Here is a 19,828-nt window from a genome sequence, read left to right on the forward strand (position 1 = left end):
TGAACTCACTGTGTAGCCCAGGCTGGCCTGGAACTTGTGCCCAATCCTCCTGCCTCAGCCTCTCCAGTGCTAGGATTACAGGTATGTACCACCATGCCTGGCTAGAATTTATTTTCAAGTTGCTTATAGTCTAGAGAGAAGAAAAACTTCTATATATGATATAGCATTTTTTACTTTTATGTGTCTGTGGTACTGGAAACTGGACTTGAGTTTTTGCACATGCTAGACAAGTACTGTACCACTGAGCTATATCCCCAGCCCTTCTAATTAAAAAAAATTTTTTTTTAAATAGTGGCCAAGTTTCACATTTATTAAAGGTAGGGAAAAAACAGATGGGTAAGAGAAAAAGAGGCACTACAGAGTGAGTTTGGGCAGAGTAAAAAGGGATGAAAAAATAAAAATGCACCCTACTGTATAGGGTGGGCTATTGTTAAGAGGCGTGATAGCTTAATTTTTAAAATTTTGAGACAAGGTGTTCCTAAATTGTCTAGGCTGGCCTTGAACTTGCAATCCTCCTGTCTCAATCTCCTGAGTAGCTGGGATTACAGATATGCTCCACAATGCTGAGTATGCTTTTATATATGTGCTACATATGGTATTCCAGAGGGTAACTGGGGGAAGTCAGGGAAGGCTTCACAGAGGAGGTGTCTGTTGAGCTGAGAGAAAAGACAGTGCCCTGAGGCATGCAAAATAGTGCATATTTCTATGGAATGGTTCTATTATCCTGGAGTATGAAGTTGCTCAGGGTGGTATGGAAGGTGGAAAGGCAGGCTGGGGCCAGATAGTGAGGACTGTGACTGGTTAAGTAATTTGCACTTCAGTTTCTGTAGGTGACTGGGAGCCATAGAGGTTCTATAAGTGGGGAATGATGTGTTCGGATCCATCCTTCTACCACCAAATACTGACACAGGATTCCAGTTTCCTGCCACTTTCCATTTCGCTCAAGCCTATCCAGGTTTATCTGCCTCTGCACAGATGCTGGAAGCAGGGCGGGGACGAGATGATCCATTACAGGATGGAAGTTAAGTAGAAAGGCTGAATTGCCAAATACCACGCAGTGCACAGGAGGCAGAACTAGAGTGGGAACCCAGCTGTCTTCCCTCCCCGCGGTGCAGGGCACTACCCTCCCCGCAGCTCCTCTGGTTCAGGGCCATGACTTGGACACTGGGTGAAGTAAATCACGAGTAAGGAAGAGAAACGGCTCCCAATGCCTGTGGGAGTCACAGCGTGAAAGCGTAGCTTGCACACCAGAAGGACATGCTGAAAGGGCAGAGAAGGGACAGGCTGGAGACTTTAGAAATCCACGTGGAAGGGGCTGGTGAAGGACCGTGGGCTTCATGGAGGAGGGGACTGTGGAGTACCTTTGAGAAGGTGGGCAGAACAGAGCTGGGGAGAAAGGAGGCAGAAGGACCCATGGAAAGTGTTGCCGGTGAGAAAGAACAAAACCCACACTGCTGTCCTCACGAGTGCTTCTGGTCTGACAGCTTCTGAGTCAGTGGTCTTGGTGCTGTTAGCTACGTGGCACTTGGCAGTGTGGCTTGGCAGAGGCCATGGGGATGGGAACACGGGGCCCGCGTCCCCGTTTCTGTCTCTTGCTCTTCTCTTGCACTAGGGGGCCACCCTGGAAGCCAGAAATGTGTGGGTCCCAGCTTCTTCCCTCCCAACCTCCCCTAGACATAAATCACAAGTGATTTCATTAAATGCACCTCCTGCTGGGGATGTTGGCTCATAATTCCTCTCTGATTAACCCCCACTACCCCGGCAAGTTTATAGGCCAAGAAAGGGAGGGGGAAAAGGGGAGGGTAAAAGGAGGGATGGGGGAATCCCAGGCGGGTGATGGATGCCTCTGTCAGCCCAGCTCGTATTTATTAATAGTCTTAATACGGGAAGCAATAAAGGAAGAGAGGGATTCTATTAATTAAATCATTGTTATAATTAACTTTCATTAAAGGAGGATCAATAAAGAGGGGTTGAGATGGAGCGAGGAGAGATCCATTATCTCTAATTTCCTTGGAAGGGATTCAGGGAACGAGATGGGTTGCTAGGATACAGAGATGTGAGGGAAGAAGGAAGGATGTAAGATGTCATCCAGGTGGGGCTGAAAGGTTTCAGGTGGATGGAGAAAGGGAACAGGGGTGGGGGTGTCTACCCAGGGGCCCCGGAGGGAATGGAGGGCACTGGTAAGGAGCTCTTGGGGGGAGAATAGGGGGGCCCTGGGCACGTGGCTGGGCAGGGCACTGCTGGGAGACGTGGTGAGCACGCAGGTCCTTAATAAATGCTTTATGATGCTGCGGATGTGTCTGTCTGGCCCGTGAAGCTGGTTAGAGTGGATGAATGTGTTTTGTGATGTGGACTCAGAGTGTGCACACAGGTGTGTGAGAGGGAGGCAGGGGGATGGGATAGAAAATGGCCTTTGGAGGTATGGGGCTTTGGGCATTTTTCACTATGTGAGTACTCAAAGGCACACACTTGACAGGAGCCATGCCTGGCCTCTGGCCCCAGGCACAGTGACAGTGGCTACATGCAGAAGCCTCACGCTCTTCCCTGGCAGGCCCCACTCCTGGGGGTCCACGGTGAGCAGAGCCCCCAGACCGGTCAGTCTGCTCCCTCCCGCTGCAGTGCACTCCAAGCCGGACCACCGAGTCCGCGAAGGTCCTTTCCTCTTGGAGCTGAAGGCCCACAGGGCAGGAGGCACGGTGGGAAGACAGCTGCCCAGCAGTGATCACCTCCCTCCGACCCCCCACACACATTCAGGGAGTCTTAGCGCGTAAGAACACATTTTATGACAACAGTTACACTTATCATATAAATATATTTGTCCAAACTACAGATAAGAGAGGACGGGTATGGGAGGAGGGGACGCTCTTATTGCTGTGGGGCCTTTGGGAAGGTAGGGCCGGAAATGAGGACGTGTAGGCTCACTCCCCGCCCCCCACAGAAGGCACAAATACGTTATTTCTTTTCATGTGAGGATACAGGGGTTTAGGGGGGCAGCAGGGAGAGGCAGGAGACAGTACAGAAAGCCTTAAAAATACAAAAGAAACCTCCATATTACCATCTAAGATATTACTTCTACAGAAAAGGCTGGGTGGGGTGCGGAAAGCAACCAGGGAACAGAAAGAGGAACCCTCGAAACTGAGAACCAAAGAGACCTGGACAGGTCATGGTGTCCACGCTGCTGCCTCTGTGCAGGCCCCAGAGAAAACTCAGGCAAACAAATACAAACCCCAAGTAAGAGAGGGTGGGGTGCCCCAGGAACTGGCTTTGGGGCATCAGAGAGTGTATCAGAAGCAGCCAGGGCTAGGAGTGGACGGTGCTAGTCCCACCGGTTTCCTCCGTCCTGGTTCTTCCAAAACCGCTTTCAGGGGGTGGTTTAGCCGCAGCTTCCAAAGAGGACCCTGGCCAGGACAAAAAGCCAGGTAGGAGAGGATGAAGTTAGCAAGCCTGGGATGAAAAAAGGGCACACAGGAGTGGTTCGTAGGAAACAGGGTATCATGGAGCCCAGTGGATGGAAAAGTGTATGTCTGTGTGTGTGTGTGCATGCACGTGTGTACACGTATGTGTGTAATTGTGCATGTACTAGGAAAGGTGACGTCACTCAAAGGTGAAAGGGTCCTGGGTGCTGAAAAAGAAGTGTCCGTCCATGTGGTCCTCCAGGGCATCCTTGTCACTCTCAGCAGGGAAGCGCTCCTTACAGATAGGACATTCCTTCCACGGCGGGGTGGCAGTGTCCCCAGCGCTGGCCTCGGACAGGGGATCCATAGCAAAGCCACTGAAGAGACACAAAGGGGGACAGGAGAGGATCAGTGTGCTCTGCTGCCTTCCTGACTTGCAGACAGCGGGACCGTGTGTCTGGGCGCCCAGATGACCCTGCTCCGAAGGCAGCATCCTGGTCATTCTCGGTCCCAGCCTCTTCTGCAGCATCTTTCTGCCCACAACACAGGGTGCCTTCGCTCTCCAGATCCCCCGGCCACTCTTCTCGAGGACCTGCTGGTCTCTGTAGCGCGGGGCCCATCCCCCAGGCTCCTGCGCTTCTCCCTCCATCTCTGTCTGCTGCCTAATGAGGCTGAAAATGAGTCTGACATCGTCCTTCATCTCCTGCTGCAGCGGAGGATGATAGCATCACCCCTCCCTTCCCTGAGCCCATCACACATCCAGGCAGAGCTGGGGCTCCAAATAAACATCTCTCTCCCCCATGCCCTGTCCTCCTGGCCCAGGGCACGAAGAGGAGGCTCAGCTGGATACCTGAACCCCTCGCTCTGGGAGAGTCCCTCCCAGGGAATCCCCGGGAAAAGGGTCAGCACCTCAAGTGTAGCCACACAGATGCTGGACCTCAGGCTTCTTTCCACTCCTATCCCTGGGGCCTGGGCCACCTCCCTTCTTCCCTCGAGGAGCCTAGGTTACCTACCTGCTGGCTGGGGAAGGGGGAGGGGCAGGAGTGAGGGGACGCAGGGCAATTTGGGCTCCATGGAAGATGGTGCTGGAACAATACGGAAGCCAGTGAAAGGCAGGGCCTTAGAGTACAAGGAGAAGATGAGGGGAGAGACTACCTGAAGGCATTTGAGATAGTGGGCAGTTTCCTACAGCAACCACACCTGTGTCTCTTTTGTTTTCTTTTTTGGCTGAGGCCAAGAAGGGGGCGGCTGAGGACAGGGCACGGTGACTGCTCACATGGAGCCCTTTCCCACCGACTTCCTCCCACCGCCCCTCTGTCCTCCCTGCCACCCTCACCTGGCCATGTCATAGAAGGCAGTGCCCAGCTCAGGAAGCAGCAGGTTGGCCTCCTCACCCCCGCTCTGCACAGCCGCCATCAGAACTGACTTCTCATCCTCAGCCTCCTGGGTACCACAGAGACATGGATGGGCTTGGGGGTGGTGCCCCCACGCGAGGGAGCAGCACCCTGGGATGGGTAGGGGGAGATGCCAAGGCTGGTACAGTGGGCAGAGGGCTGTGTGGGAAGAGCGAGGCGGGAGAGGTTCCGATGGGGGCTGGAGGCTAAGGGGAGTAGGAGCCGGGCAATGAGGCTATTGGGCTGGATTGGGGTTGGGGGTAGCATCCCTTGGTGGCTTTGAAGAGAGGCTGAGCCTGCTTCTCCCCCGAGAATAAGAGGAACTTCGGGGACTGGAGGTGTAGCTCAATGACAGAGCACTTGCCTAAGCATGATAAAAACAAAAAACAAAAACAAAAAAGAGAGCCCCATGTGACAAGACTTTCCTGGGGGCTGGAGCCTCGGTGCGGCCCTACCCGCTCCGTCCTGCTGTCACTCTCACCGAGTCAGAGCTGCTGTCCTCCGCTGGCCCTGAGAGGTGGGAGGCAATGGGAGCTGGCTGACTGATGACGACGAGAGGAGAGGCCTCTCGGGGCCCGGGAGGAGAGGAGTCTGCGTCTCCACGCTCACACAGGCCATAGGGTGGCAGTCTCATGTCTTCTGGGGACTCGTCCTCCGAGTCCGTCAGAGCCGTCGGGCAGCCTGCGGGGGGGCAGGTAAAGAAGAAAGAAGGATGTGTTTGCTAGGGGCTGGGCCAGCTCCATCTCCTCTGAGGGCACGTTACACTACGCAGGGGCCAGGGCCTGGGCAGGGAAAAGGGCCAACACGGAAGGCAGAGGCAACTTCCAGGGGTGTCCATGGGATTCCCCTCAATAGGAGGAGTGGGTGAGGGTGTCGCCTGATTGGGGGTGTACAGACTCAGCCCTGCAGCGGCCTCCTCGTCTTCCGTGGCGGCATCCTCATTCCACTTCTCGTCTGCCACCTTCTCCAGGCGGGCCTCCAGCTTCCTCATGTACTCTAGCAGTTCCTAGAGTTGAGGGGGAGAGAAGCAGGTGGCACAGGCTGGAGAGATGCCAACCTTGCTGGCCCACAACAGCCTCTCCCTGCTGCTGGGTGAACCCGCTGCTCCTCAGGATTTGAAGCCTCCACCACAAGGTGGGGTCATGCAAGGGTCCCCGCAGCCAGGAGCCTTCCTGCACTCTGTACTTCCCTCTCTCCTCCTGGCGACCCTCCCCTGACCTGCCGGGTGAGTTACTACGAGGCGCTACAGCGCCTCTTTTAGACACTGGGCCCTCTTAAGAGATTCCAGTTTCTAAGGTAAGAGATGACAGGAAGGAAACGGAGTTTTGATTCTCCAGGTCACATGTCCTCACCTGCTTCTCAGCCTGCAACTGCTCCTTTTCCTTCTGGAGCACGCGCAAGGCTGACCGCAGCTCCGTCAGCTCCCGCTTGCTCTCTGACAGCTGTACCTGAGGAAGAAGGGCCGGTGGAAGCTGGGGCCTACAATGCGCCTCTAAGAACCTGGCTCTGGACCTGGACTAGTAGTGTAGAACCAAGTCTCCCCACACCTCGGTTCCTCTTCTGCTCAATGCTCTTCCTCCATGGGGCCCCTGTCGTGGCCACAGAGACTCAGTCTGAGTCCTAATCTCTGCCTCTCTTGTGTGGGCTTGGCTGACTGCCCTAGGCCGGTATGCAGAGGCCTTGGTCATACCAGGGGCCACTCTGCAATTCTCCTAGGCCCAGACGTGTGTGCCCTGAGAGCAGAGAGGGACACTGCACATTCAAACCAACGGAGGCTGGGAGGTGTGCGAGATGCCACCCAATGCAGAAGTGGGCAGCTGGCATTTCTGAGCCTCCAAGACACATCGAGGAACACTGACACCTCAGGAGGACACACGGGAGTCTGTGGTGGCTGGCTGCCTCACCAGGCTGGAATCCTTTTCCCGGGCCAGTTCTGTCTTGAACATTTGGTTCTGGGTCCTCTCCTCCTGCACTGCCTTCTCCAGCCGAAGGATCTCTGCACTCAGCTTCAGGATCTTATCCTTCTCTGCCTGGACGTCAGTGAAAGGAGAATGGGAAGGTAAGGGGAAGGGACAGGAAGGACACCAGGAACAGCACTACGGCGCACCAGATCTCTCCCCTTATTGAACTGAATTGCTTTTGGAACACTTTCCTATTCTTACTGCCTGTACCGCCAAACAAAGGACAGGACACGACAGCAGGGCACTGTGCTGATCAGGAATGGCATTAGGGCAAGGCCTGGTGCTTAGGGTGGAAATGTTTCTGCGGCAAGGACGGTACCTACGGAATGTGCTGCAGTGATCAGCGATCAGGACACACTGGTTAGGGCCCGGCCATGCTTTGAAAGGGAAGAGCACCTCCCTCTAGGCCCTGCCCGTCCCCACGTGCTCTAAGACTTTCAACTCCTCCCAGAGGGCCCGAGCACACGTAGGAGCCCCACAGAGGTGGGAATGGACCAGGAGACCACCCCTACCCTCTACCTCCACACTCTGCAGCAGCCCAGCCCGATCCTTGCTCCACTGGCACTTTTCCTCCTTCAGATGCAGAGTGAGCTCAGCCAGCCTGCCGCTGACCTCAGCCACTTCCAGGCGGCTGCGGTGGAGCTCAGCTATAGTGCGGTCCCTGGCTCCTGCTGCGCTGGCCAGCTCCTCCCCAAGAAGGGTGGCTTTCTGCTGGCTTGAGGCTGCGAGCTCCTGGGCCCCTCGAAGTTGCTCCTTCAGGGGCTCCAGCTCAGCCTTAGGAGGAAGAAGGAGATGGAGATCAGAGATCCAGTGAATCACATGTAAACCAGCCCTCCATCCTCAGCGTAAGGCCTCAGGTTATGTTGTCTAGTCTTCAGCCATGTCTTTCTCAACTTCTCTCTGGCCACCCAGACTTTTCTGCAGTCCTCAGTGCTGCCTGTTGCTTGCGACCCTCACTCACCACTCGCTGCTGGGCCTGGCCTAGGCTGTCCTTCATCTGGGCCACCTTGTCCTTCAGTCGCTGGGTCTGAACACTGTGCTCCTCTTGCCGACCCTTGGCCTCCTGCAGCTCCAGATTTAAGCGACAGTTCTCCTGTTGTGCCACCTGGAGCTCAGCCTGATGAAAGAAGAAAGGGGTAAAGTGCGAGGGTAACTAGCGAGAGAGGATGACCTCCGCCATTGTGATGGGAGAAGTCAAGGTCCCATTTCTTGCATTTAATGCAAGTTCAAGCACTCAGCTCTTGGTAGCTCTTGTGTTCTCCACTCAAAGGGCCTCTACCCTGAACGTCCAGTCTCTATCTCCCAAACAAAGAATCCAGCACCTTAGCCTGGAGTCTTACATGTAGATATCCCATGTCACACTTCTGTTTTCTCTTAAGTCAGCCACTTTCTCTTTTCTATTATTGCCACAACCACATTAGCTCAGGTTCTCGGCACTTCTTGCTTGGGTGACCGAATAACCACACAATTAGTTTATTTTCCACAAGGTAAGCAGATTAATCTTTAAGTACGTCATTCTGGTTTTTCTGTTTTTGTTTTTGTTTTGGAGGCAAAGTCTCACATGTAGTCTAGGATGGCTTTGAACTCGCTTTGTAGTCCAGGCTGGTCTCAGACTCATGGTGATCCTCTTGCTTAAGTACAATTCTTTAAGTATGTGTCATCCTTACTCAAAAATGATCAGTGCTTTTCACTGCTTAAAGAATAGGCTAAGCCAGGTGTGGTGGTGCACACCTGTAATCCCAGCACTTGGTAGGCTGAGGCAGGAGGACTGCTGCGAGTTTGAGGCCAAACTGGGCTACAAAGTGAGTTCAGGGCCAGCCTAAACGGCACAGTGGGACCCTGTCTCAAAAATAAACAAATAAGTAAATGAGAACAGGCTGAACTCAAGCTTCTCTACAATGGGACCTGTGCCACATCTCTTGCTCTTCACACATTCAATGGCCCTGAGCATCTCGGCCTCTAAACCTCTGCTCATATTTCTCTCTACTCCTAGAATGTTCTTCCTCTCATCTCTGTCTACTCAAATTCTACCCATTCTTCCCTGCTGAGTAAAGGGATTTCAAACCATCTTCGACAGAGGTGCAGGTTTCTGAGGAAGCCTGAAGGGCTTCTATAAAGTTGAAGCATTCTATAAATATCTGATTTGAACTTGTTCTTTTTTTAATGCAGTTTTGGGGAGCAAACCCAGGGGTAAGCAAACCCTCTACCCTTGAGCAAATCCTATACCCCCAGTGCAAACTTGTTCTAAATTATTAAAAATTATGTTTAAAAAATCACATAAACTTATAAATCAACATACTGGGGATCACCAACTCATTGATATACGCTCCTAGGGTCATATGTGTAAACCTCAGATACACTGGTTAGGGCCCGGTCATGCTTTGAAAGTAAATAACACCTCCTTCTAAGCCCTGCCCCATTCCTAAGTCTGTGTAAATCTCAGAATAAAATTCCTACTGTATTTTCTATTGAAATGAAGAGTAAACTCATCATTTTCACCTGCCTGTGTGTGACTCAAGGTATTCTCAATATTGTATAATCAAAACAAAAATACAGATTATTTTTGTGTGTGTGCTGCTAGGATTGAACCTAGACCCTCAAATCGCAGTATCAAAACAAAATACAGAAGTACATTAGCCTCTACAGCTGATGAGCAGTCATTTATAATCCTTAATGTAAAAGTTTGGTATTCATCAAAATTATTTCATTGCTTTCATTACATTATAAATAAATGTTATATATTTGAATTCAGAAAAATCACCTGACACTATACTGCTTTTGCTTATTCAGTAAAGTTCCACACAAGATGCAAAACCTCACTGTCAGGGAAAGAAAGGGTTCTGTAACAAGGTTCAGAAGTATTAGGCTAGTCCTTGCCCTCCTTTTTTTTTTTTTTTTCTGGTACCAGGAATCGAACTCATGACCTCGCGCTTGCCAGGCAGACGCTGTGCCGCTGAGCTAAATCCCCAGCCCCCTTGCCCTCCTTTTAATAGCCTTTTCTAATGACTCTGACAAAAGCTCTCAGCTACCTTTCTGGGGTACCATAATCCTGAGTTAGCTTTCCCTTGTGACATCACTTGTATTTCACTTGGGTGAATCCTGACTTAGGTGTGGATAGTGTGTGTGGAGTACAGTGCACACAGGGTCTTTCCATTTTTATCCCTGCTGGTGCCTGGCACTCAGGAGGGATTCAGGAACACCAGCTGAACAACTGAGAATGCAAACTAGCTGTGAGTCCCTTACCTCACTTTGCTCCTTGTCTGCTTGGACCTCCTTCAGCTGTCCCAGGAGCTTCTCCTGCTCCCGAGTCAGGGCCTTCACTGTGTCTCTAACCCTGAAAGTAGGGGACAACATGTTAGATTATCTGGTCACTCAGAGAGGACCCCTGTCCTCCTTTCACCGGTGTTCCTCTAGGTCCAAGCCTCTACCTCATTCTGGGATGCCGAAGTCGTCATACCAGAGGACCCAGTTCTAAGTCTCAAAGAGCCAAGATTCCTGGTTCTACAGCACAAGCAAGACATAAACAATGTAGACACATCACTGTGTGTGCGTGCAGTGGCAGTGGTGGGTGAAGGTGGTACTGGGGATTGAACTTGGGGCCTTTGCACTGCGGTACATCCCTGGTTCTTTTTTTGTTTTTCATTTTGAGACAGGGTCTTGCTAAGTTCCCAGGGTTGGGCTTGAACTTCAGATCCTTCTGCCTCAGCCTTATAGAGCGCCCAGTTCATGGTGGTCCAGGCCTAACTTTTATATATCATTTTAAGGAATGCCTTCTGATGACTCTCTGGCTGTCTTTAATCAAGAGACTAGAATCTAGGCTCTTTTAGACAAGCAGCAGTCACTGATTATAATTGTTTGTTCTAGTTGGATGTGATGGTACATGGCTATAATTCCAGCACTCTGGGACTGAGGCAAGAGGACTGCAAATTCGAGCTTAGCCTGGGCAACGTAAGTCTAGTAACTTAGTGAGACCCTGTCTCTAAAACAAACAAACAAACAAACAAATAAATAAAAAAATTTGAGACCCTATCTCTAAAATAAATAAAATGAATTTTGTTCTACATCAGAAGTTGGCAGACTTCATGTGTAAACAGCCTGATAATAAATTATTTTAGGCTTTGCAGGCCATGTGGTCTCTGGGGCAACTACTCATCTTTGGTACTGTACCCTAGAAACAGCTAGAGACCATGAGTAAATGAATGACCATGTGTCCCGGTAGAACTTCACTTATGAACACTGAGATGTGAATTTCATGAAATTTTCACATCACAAAATATTCTTCTTTTAATCTGTTCTTCAACCATGAAAACATGCTAAAAATCTTCTTCTTTGTGCGCTGTACAAAACCATGTGACAGGCTAGATTCAACACATGGGTTGCAGTACACTGCCCCCAGTCTAGCCAATCTCTAAGAAGGCAGGCACATAGTGTCTTCCTAAGGCAAGACTAGCGCATCCTGAAGCCTTTCAGATCAGTTCATTTATTACCCTGGCCTTGGGCAGAACACATCTTTCCTTCAAAGAATTTCTAAAAATATCAAAGCTCTCAGTACTATATAAGAGAAAATGACAGTATCTGATAAATGAAAGGACCGGAGTATTTAACCTGGTGAAAATTTGAAGGATAGAAATGGGAAGTGGCCAATATTTACACTATTTGGTAGAAATAATAGTCTTCTGATAGGAAAAAAACAATTCTATGTGATTCTAAAGGTCTACTCTAGGATCCAGGGGATGAAAAGGGAATTAAGATGTGTTGTGTACTTTTACTGACTCCCCACAATGAATGTTATAATTATATTCTGCAAACATATACTAATAAAAATAAGAATTAAAAATAATAGGACCCATTGGTAAATTATAGGAGGGTAAAGTTTGGCTCTATACACGAGACAGAAGTGACAGCTGTCCAGAACTAAAAGAGGTTGTCTCCTGATGGTGATCTCTTATATACCTTACATTACTTCCAACACTAAGATTCTATGATTTATGCCTTTATTGAAGGTGCAGTCTATACATTCCTGGATCACCAGCTCTAGCATTTCTTAAGAAGGGAACAGAATTTAATTGTATCTCTCCTGCGGTGAATCTGATATCCATCTTCTTTTCTCTTCCACTGACTACTCTATCCACGTTCTTCTTCTAAATCCTCCACTCTTAACTCTTCCTTAGCTTTTGCTGCATAGCATGTGGTAACTACAATTATTTCTGCAGGCGAGGAATGCAGAACAGCATTCAGAAAGATGGAAGAGAGCAAGGCAGAAAGGGATTAGCAGCAGCTGGAATACCTGAATGAGACTGGGAAGTGACAGACACTGGGTGAGATGGAGCAGGCTGGCTGGCTTGAAATAGGAGGCTGGAGTGTGGGGGTCACAGGAAACAAAGGACAGGGCCTCACCTGTCCAGCTCCACCTCCTTTGTCAGCACCTTCTCACTGATGGTCTGGATGTCATCCTCCAGCTCCAAGATGCGTGCCACATGGTCTCCCTGCTGTCGGCTCAGGATGTCCCTCTCCTCTGCGAGCTCCCCATGTGCCCGGGAAAGCCCCTGGAATTAAGGTTCCCACAGAAGAGGGAGGCTGAGGCTCATCTCTCAAAGACAGAACAAAGGCACAGGAGAAGCACACCAGCATTGGACCACCCTCATTTCCACCCCGTCACCTTCTTTGAAAAAGAAGCTGTACGGGACATTCCCTTATCTGACAATGTGGCCGCTTCCACCTTACCCAAGCACTCTCATGTTCAAAGAATCAGCTTCACTACAAATTTGAGACATGCCTCTTTTTGAATCAAGTTGAATCCCTGTTGGTACCCCTTAAACTTATTTCCTTGATAGCAGAACCATCTTAAAAAGTTCATTAGTATTTCCCTTTTTTTCTCTTCATTGGGTTCTGATTTTCTTGCTTTTCTTTTTCCTTTTTTTTTTTGAGAGACAGACTCTCACTGTGTAGTTTGGGCTGGTTTCAAACTTTCAGCAATCCTCCTGTCTCAGCCTCTGGAGCGCTGGGATCACAGGTGTGTGCCACCACATTCTGATTTTGGATGCTCGGTGAGCATGCAGGCCCTGTTCCCTCCCGGGCCCAACTCCCACCTTATACTGCTCTGTCAGCTGTGCGTGCTCCTGCCTGGCAGTCACCAGAGCTGCCTCAAGCTCTTGCACTCGGCTCCTCAGCTCTGTCACCTGCTCCTCCAGCTGCAGCTTCAGCTGCATCAGGTCATTCCGCTCTTGCTGACTCTCATCCAGCTGGTTCTACAGAGGGAAGGGGTAGAGGAGGGAGATGAGGCAGGATGGGAATGGGCCCGTTAGGCACCCACTTGAAGGCCCTGTCCCGGTACTCTCCGGGTGCACGCTGTGGCTGGGAGCCATGTCAGCACAGGTTATGAAGAGGTGGCCAGGGGAGTCCTGCCCGCGCCTACTTGGACATACCAGTCATGGCACTCTTCTGCCACCCCTCTTCCCTTCTCACCCTAGGCCTGGCCCCATCCTCACCCAGTAGCTACGAGGACCTGGCACAAGATACAGATGAAAGGGGCTACTTCCCTAAGTTTACCTTATCTGTTCTGGAGTCAGACCCACTTAAGTCACATCAGGAATACAATTTTTACTAGCCAGATGACTGAACAAACTGTTGAACTCCTGGAAGTGTGCTTCCTTATTTGTGAGGTGACCCCTTAGTCTGAGATGCAGCACAGTGCCTTTGCACTAAGCTAAGTCCCCAACCCCTTTATGCTCTGAGATAGGGTCTCAGTAAGTCACTCAGTTGTCCAGGCTGGGCTTGAACTTACAGTCTTCCTGTCTCAGCCTCCCAGAGGGCTGAGATTATAGGTGTGCACTATGACGCCTGGCTGCTGTGAGGTTTCAATGAGAATACTGAATGTGAAAACAGAGCTCAGAGAAGGCAGGAACAAGAGTCCTGAGAAATCCTGAGTTACTCTGGCCTGTGGGTGGTTTGCTCTCCCGCCTCACACATCTGTGTCTCCATCAAGGGGGAGACTTTCTGGAAAGCTGACTTTGCCTAACTCCTAACGAGGTCTCTAGCTGAGGCTCTCGATGAGGGGAGGGAGGGTGAAGGAGGTAGGTCCCCCCGCCTCGGGCCTGGAAGCACGTATCTTGCTCTTTTCTTACCTGCAGCACAGTGGCCTTGGGGACAACCAGCAGGATGTCAGAGCCACCATCAGTCTCCTCCAGGGTCACCAGCTCATCCATGGGCCTTGGCTCACGGAACTGGAAGGGGGGGCTCTGCCCACATACCCGGCCCTGGCGGTTTACGTATCGGAACTGGTAGAGCTGGGCTCCAGGTTTGGGCAGGTAGCTGGCTGCGGGAAGATCAGACCCAGGATCCCAGTATGATTCCTGGCCTTCAGGAACTAGCAGATCGCTTTTCTCTTTAGTATGCCATGTTTTTCCATGGTTCTTGGCTCCAGCCCCTTGCTCTCTGTCCCATATACTGCTCCTCTCTTCTTCACCTCCCACCGGCGATTCCTGTTCCTTGGGGTCCTCTCTTCCCTCCTCTGTACCCAGCTCTTGCCTCCTTCCCAAGCCCACTTCCAGCTCTCACAATCGTAACAATGCTCGTTGCCACTTACTGAGTGCTCACCATGTACCAAATACTGCTGCGTGCTAACAAGTTTACTTGTATCATTTAAAATCCTCTTACTGTCCGTATAATCCAGGAATTCCCTTTTACTATTAGATAAGAGACACAGAGAGGTTAAGTCATTTGCCCAAGGCTAACCAGCTTATAAGAATGAAAGCTGAGATTTGAACTCAGATCTTTAAAATCTTTTGCCGATCCTCTTCCTACCCTTTAGTTGTATATGAGTTCTCCTTCTGCAGGTAGGTGGGAGGACCAGATACTCTCCTAAGATTCTTCTGTCTCTAAATCCCTCGTCCTGTATTTCCATGTCTGCTGAGGCCTGTTGGATATCTTCTAACTAGAGGCCCCCCTTTTTTTCTTAAGACAGGGTCTCACTATGTTGTCTATGTTGTCCCTGAACTCCTTGGCTCAAGTGATCCTCCTACCTCAGCCTTCCAACAGGCTGGGACTACAGGTGTGTGCCACAATGCCCTGCTCTTGTTATTATTTGCATTCACTTGCTCTCTACTCCCATCCAAACCTTCTTCTAAACCCCTGACCCCTCCCTGTTTTCCATCTTCCTTCGTACCTTGGAACTGGACACTGGCGTGGATGGGGGAACCATCAGTTGCACTTTCAGGCACCGAAGACCACACAAATGTGTGGTAATCCCGAACACAGGCAGCCTCCACCTATGAAAGCCCAAGGTATGGTGAGAGGAATTGTGATGCATCGACCCTCTATGGGCGGTGCAGGGCTGAAAGACTGAAGGAGGGTGCAGGATGGTGTTATAGCGGCACGGATGATGAGAGACGGGGCAAGTATGGGAGAATGCTAATCTGTCAGGAGAGGTCAAGGCTAAAATGGGAAAATGAGTTTTACTTGTACAGGTGGCTTCTGGGCTTGTTTCTCTCTTCTTTTCTATCAATTTAGGCTGAGTGTCTAAGAACCTAGTCCCTCTTTTTATTCCAACAAACCCATTCCCCATAAACCCAAGGCAAAAGAGGTTCCCAGGATACCTTAAAGATGCCAATCCAGTCACTGGCACTAGGCATAGTGCCCGGGGGGAGGGTGTAGTGACATTCCACCTTGGTGTTGGGGATGTAGGTCCGGGCTACATTCAGAAAGTTGACTCCACCCCGGGACCGAGCCCGGCTTAGGGTTGATTCCTCCATCCTGTCCTTGCCTTCCTATGAAAGAAAGGGTTGACATCCTAAAATCTCTCCACTCTACCTCCCTTCCCCTAACTCTCCCCCGCCCACCCTCAGCCCTGGCCACTTCACCTCAAGATGATGGCACACCCGGTTCCCAGCCTCTGAGTGTTACAGGACCTCTTAAAGGCATCACTCTTACCTAGTCATAGGTCTGTGCAAGTCAGTGCTCACCTTGTGTCATGCTGTCAACTTTCTAGATGACAGGTCTTTTCCAGAGGTCAGTTCACAGCAGTTTTTACTGCTGTACCAATTTAGTCTCAGTATCTGCAGCTCTGCCCCTCTCAGTCCCTTCTTTTTATTTCTTAACCTCCTTAAGCATTCTAAATTCTCTAGTCTCCATCTCTCTCTCCCCTCCTCCACACCTTTTGGCACTTGAAGTCAAAAACCAACCATGGAGTGGGGCCCATTCATTCTGAGCAGCTCTCCGTTCCTACTACTGAGCTTGTTGATCCAACTGTACCTAAGAATGAACTTTCGCTCCTGAAAGTAGCAGCTAGTCTCTGAAAGGAATGATCGAGTGGGGACCAACAGCCAAATCCTGACCCCTGAGCCCCCAGCCCACCTTCCCACCCCAGGTGTCTACCCCCACGAATTCTAGGGAAGCAGAAAGCTTCTGCTCTCTTCTAAGAAAGAAAGGAAAGGGGAGGGTATAAGGAAAGACAGGTTCTGTCTCTCAACTTCATTATTCCAGGAAGTCAAAAATTCTGGAGGCGGTAGCTTCAAGGGTGGAGTGAAACACTCAGCAGGAACGTGGTGGTGTGGGGAGATGGAATGCGGGGCTCAGAGCCAGGAAAGCCCCAGCCCTGGGCAGGGGACAGACTTGAGTGGAAAGTAAGGGGGCCACAAGAAGGCTAACTTTTTTTTTTTCCAGATCTTGCCTAAAGCAGGTCTAGAAACCTACTGGTCTGAATGGATGTTAACCCAGCTCTAATATACCCTCCTCATTTTCTCTTTGCTACTCTTAGCCTCCAAAGTGCTTGAATCCTGCCATCTGCCTGGATTGGTAGCTGAAAATACGCTGTAAGATGGGGTTGGGAGGAAGGGATGTTCCAAGTCAGCTGGAGAGAGTTAATTGGAAAATATGAGGGTGGGGTGAGGACAGATACCAATAACAACAATCAAGAGACCTGCTCAGCCCAGGGCTGTGAGCCGGCCCTCCTCTCATCTCTCCTTTCCAGCCCCTGAGCTGCTTCCTGTGTCAGCGCAGCTGATGCATCCAATCAGCCACCACCACTAGTCATACGCACGCCCCCCCAAACATCACAAACCCACGCCAGGCTCAGGGGGCTGGGGGAGGAACTTTAAAAGAAAAATAGAAACTCGATGGGAAAGGAAAGGTAGGCTAGCAGTATAAAAAGGAGCAACTTCTCCCTCCAAAATAGACACTAAAGGGAAGCCACTTTGAATTTTTATCTCTGAAAAATCCCTAGTAACATTAGCCCGTTCGTTCCAAATACAATTCTGGAAGGAGGAGTGTAAACTGTCTCCGAAGATCGATGCCAGGGGAACCTTCAAATACTTCCCACAAAGAAAACCCGTAACAGCTGCAAACATTCTCCATGCCTGAAAGTTCTGGCCACTTGAAGAGTATGTACTGTGTGCAGCCAGACCGAGACATTCACACGCAGCGCTCGCGTGTCCTGCTCCCGACCCTGCAGGCCTCGGAGCTCCTTGGCATTCTCCAACTCGGAAATTCTCCCCCCAGGGCTTCAGCATAGCATAGGCCTTTGGATTTAGGCGAGAGAGGGAAGGTACGTGAGGGCCAAATGTTGTCTGGAAGAGCAAAAGCCAAGATTTCAGCTCCTTCCGAGCTCCTCTAACCGTACCCAGCTTTATGGAGTAGGCCTCAGCAGAAAGTGAGGACAAAGAGGGGGCACCCCGACCCCCCGTTCAGGGCCCCCTTGAAACCAAGAACACCCACAACGTGGGGGTGGTTTCTCCAACCCGTAAAGTATTAAAACCCAAACGCTCCCTCATGTCCCTTCTACAGTCCCCTCAGATGGTCCTTCACAGACTGGAAAGTGGGGTGGCCCCCAGAAGATCCCCTCTCCCGCAATTAGGTCAAGTTTCTTACCCCACGGACGATCAGCTGTTCCCCTCACCTTTCACCAACAACAAAAACAGCACTCGGACTCCAGAAGGGGCGGAGGAAGAGCGCGCGCGAGGGCTTCTGGGTTGTGTGGTTCTTTCTCGGGCGACGGCCGCCCAGCCAGATTGTTTGGGGACTACACATCCCAGGAAGCTGCGCGCCAGGGGGCGGGACAGAGGGCGGGGTCGGCCGCGGCCTCCGCGCGGCATCCTGGGAAGCGTAGTCCTCACTTCCGTGACAGCCCACGAGGGTGTGGCCAGCAAAGGACTTCACAGCCCATGATTCTTCAGGAGGCGGGGGCGGCACTCGTGGAGGCTGCTGGTTTGTAGCGTGCATTGGTTGAGGGTGGGAGGGTTTGTGGCTCTAAATCGTTGTGCAAACCCTTTGCAGTGGGCAGGACATTTTCGGGGACGTCCTCTTCATTCACTTTTCATAACCACCTGTAAGATAAGTGTTATGCCCCTTTACAGACGAACAAGCCAAATGCTGCAATGGTTAAGTAACTGGTCTGAAATGTCAAAGTTATGAAAGCAGAATTTCATTAGGATTTCTGAATCCTTTGCTGCTATCATCGAAGCATAACTATTCACTACTTAGGGGACGAGAAACAAAACTAGTAGCAGTTTCTTTTTTGCTTCAATCTTAGGAACAGCTCTTGTAATAAACTATGTATTGGCACATGATTGGGCATTTTCTTCCAACTTGAAGATTTCAGTGACAAAGGGCCTGACGTTACTCACACACTTACACAGGGGTCCCTAGAGTGACTTCTAGGTCTAGGAGGAAGATGCATTACCCAAGGTGGGAGTCATAGAAGGAGAAGCATGGCTTTGAAAAGGAAGCCTAGTGTAATTCAGGCTGTGTCACAACTCACAAACAAGCCACTTACAGGGGCCTGTTTGCCCAAGCCTTTTAACTGGCTTAAGTTAATTAGGGTAACAATACAGGTCGTTGCTCTGGTTTTTATTTAGAAGAGGTGAAATATTTACACTCCTCCCACTCCCCAAGTCACCTCAAAGATCTGACCACCTCCTAACCCTTTAATCTGTGGGTTCAGAATTCTCTTTCTTCCAGTCTCTGTATTAAGCAATTGCAGTCTGAGGGCTGATTTCCTCTTCTTAGCTGCCTGCTTTAATTCTCCAATACACTAAGTTCAGGACTTTCTGCCTTTTTCTTTTTCTTTTTTTGGTAGTGTTTTTTCTTTAGTGACTGAATAGGGTGCCTGGTACCTACACTTGGGTACATTTCATGTGAAGATCACTTAATAAGTGACTGGGCTGCACAAGCCCTGAGATGAGGTGTCCGTGTCATTAGTCAGGACTTATGGTTAGGGAACAAACTGCTGGATGAGGAAATGGTTCAGGGTCCTGGTGTGGGCTAAGAGTGAGCCTGCTCAAGGACCCAAGTATCAAGTGTTCTTGGTTTTTGCCTCTGACCCAGAATAAAGATGTATAAGAAAACTCAATCTTAGTAGAACTAACTTCCATTTATTGCTTGCTCACAATGTGTTTAAACAGCCTAAAGTGTTGGGGATATAGTTCAGCAGCACAGCATCTGCTGGCAAGCTCGAGGTCCTGAGTTTGACTCCTGGTACCAAAAGCAAAACAAAACAAAATAAAACACAGTCTGACATAGTAGGCCCTATTATTATCCCTATTTTACATGTGATGAGATTAAGGCACAATTATTTGCCTGGGGCCATCCAGCTAGTAAGTGGTATAATCAGGATTCAAGCACAAATAGTATACTATATTCACACCCCAAAAATTCTGGTATGTGATATTAGCTCCCGTCATTGTAAGGAACAATACTGTTAACCAGGGGATAAATATTCACTGAGCATTTATGTACTCAGTACAAGGCACAAGGTAATGTGAAACTTGTTCATTCAACAACTATGTGTCAGGTACCATGCAGGGTATTCAATCACTTTTACTGAAAGAAATATAAAATATAGTTATTTAAAGATTAGATTTGGGGAGTTTGGCAAACTATCCAAAGATGGGGACTGGGCAGGGTAAGCTTATTCTAGGCTGAATTAAAGATTCTGAAATTCCGGTTCCCTGGAAGGATGCTTCCGGCGCACAGGGAGCTATGGGCGGGGGAGCGCCAGCCTTCGGGCTGGCTAGCTTTCTGCCTGCTGGCTCCCGGTGGGTGGGCCCCCAGCGCACGGGGAGCCTGGGGCGGGGAGCGCCGGTTT

The 19,828-nt window shown here is 50.2% G+C and overlaps 1 protein-coding gene across 2 annotated transcripts; it reads right to left on the minus strand.

Moving 5' to 3' along the window:
• Positions 1–2,792: 2,792 nt before the first annotated feature.
• On the minus strand, positions 2,793–17,712 carry Calcoco1 (calcium binding and coiled-coil domain 1). 2 transcript variants are annotated; one of them, XM_005397193.2, is made up of 15 exons: positions 17,614–17,712; positions 15,345–15,515; positions 14,915–15,017; positions 13,875–14,065; positions 12,840–12,998; positions 12,148–12,296; positions 9,994–10,084; positions 7,712–7,867; positions 7,270–7,524; positions 6,694–6,819; positions 6,142–6,237; positions 5,687–5,795; positions 5,271–5,470; positions 4,732–4,838; positions 2,793–3,772 (listed from the first exon to the last, which is right to left on the minus strand). In XM_005397193.2, exons 2-15 carry the CDS (start codon positions 15,498–15,500, stop codon positions 3,595–3,597), a joined length of 2,076 nt encoding a protein of 691 aa, XP_005397250.1. In that variant the 5' UTR covers positions 15,501–15,515; positions 17,614–17,712; the 3' UTR covers positions 2,793–3,594. The 2 variants fall into 2 exon arrangements, with proteins under 2 accessions (XP_005397250.1, XP_005397251.1); XM_005397194.2 differs by lacking the exons at positions 2,793–3,772; positions 4,732–4,838 and adding an exon at positions 4,845–5,153.
• Positions 17,713–19,828: the final 2,116 nt, after the last annotated feature.

Source organism: Chinchilla lanigera, unplaced genomic scaffold (genome assembly GCF_000276665.1).
Source record: "Chinchilla lanigera isolate Chin_1 unplaced genomic scaffold, ChiLan1.0 scaffold00057, whole genome shotgun sequence".
NCBI lineage: Eukaryota > Metazoa > Chordata > Mammalia > Rodentia > Chinchillidae > Chinchilla > Chinchilla lanigera.

Bases quoted from the DNA above. Each gene is read 5' to 3' on its own strand.
- Calcoco1 (XM_005397193.2), bottom strand. From the start codon at position 15,500: ATGGAGGAATCAACCCTAAGCCGGGCTCGGTCCCGGGGTGGAGTCAAC. The intron at 6,820-7,269 runs GTAGAGGGTAGG...ACTGACGTCCAG, and splicing joins GGCTGCTGCAGAGTGTGGAG to GCAGAGAAGGATAAGATCCT. The intron at 6,238-6,693 runs GTGAGGCAGCCA...CTTCTTCCTCAG, and splicing joins GGGAAAAGGATTCCAGCCTG to GTACAGCTGTCAGAGAGCAA.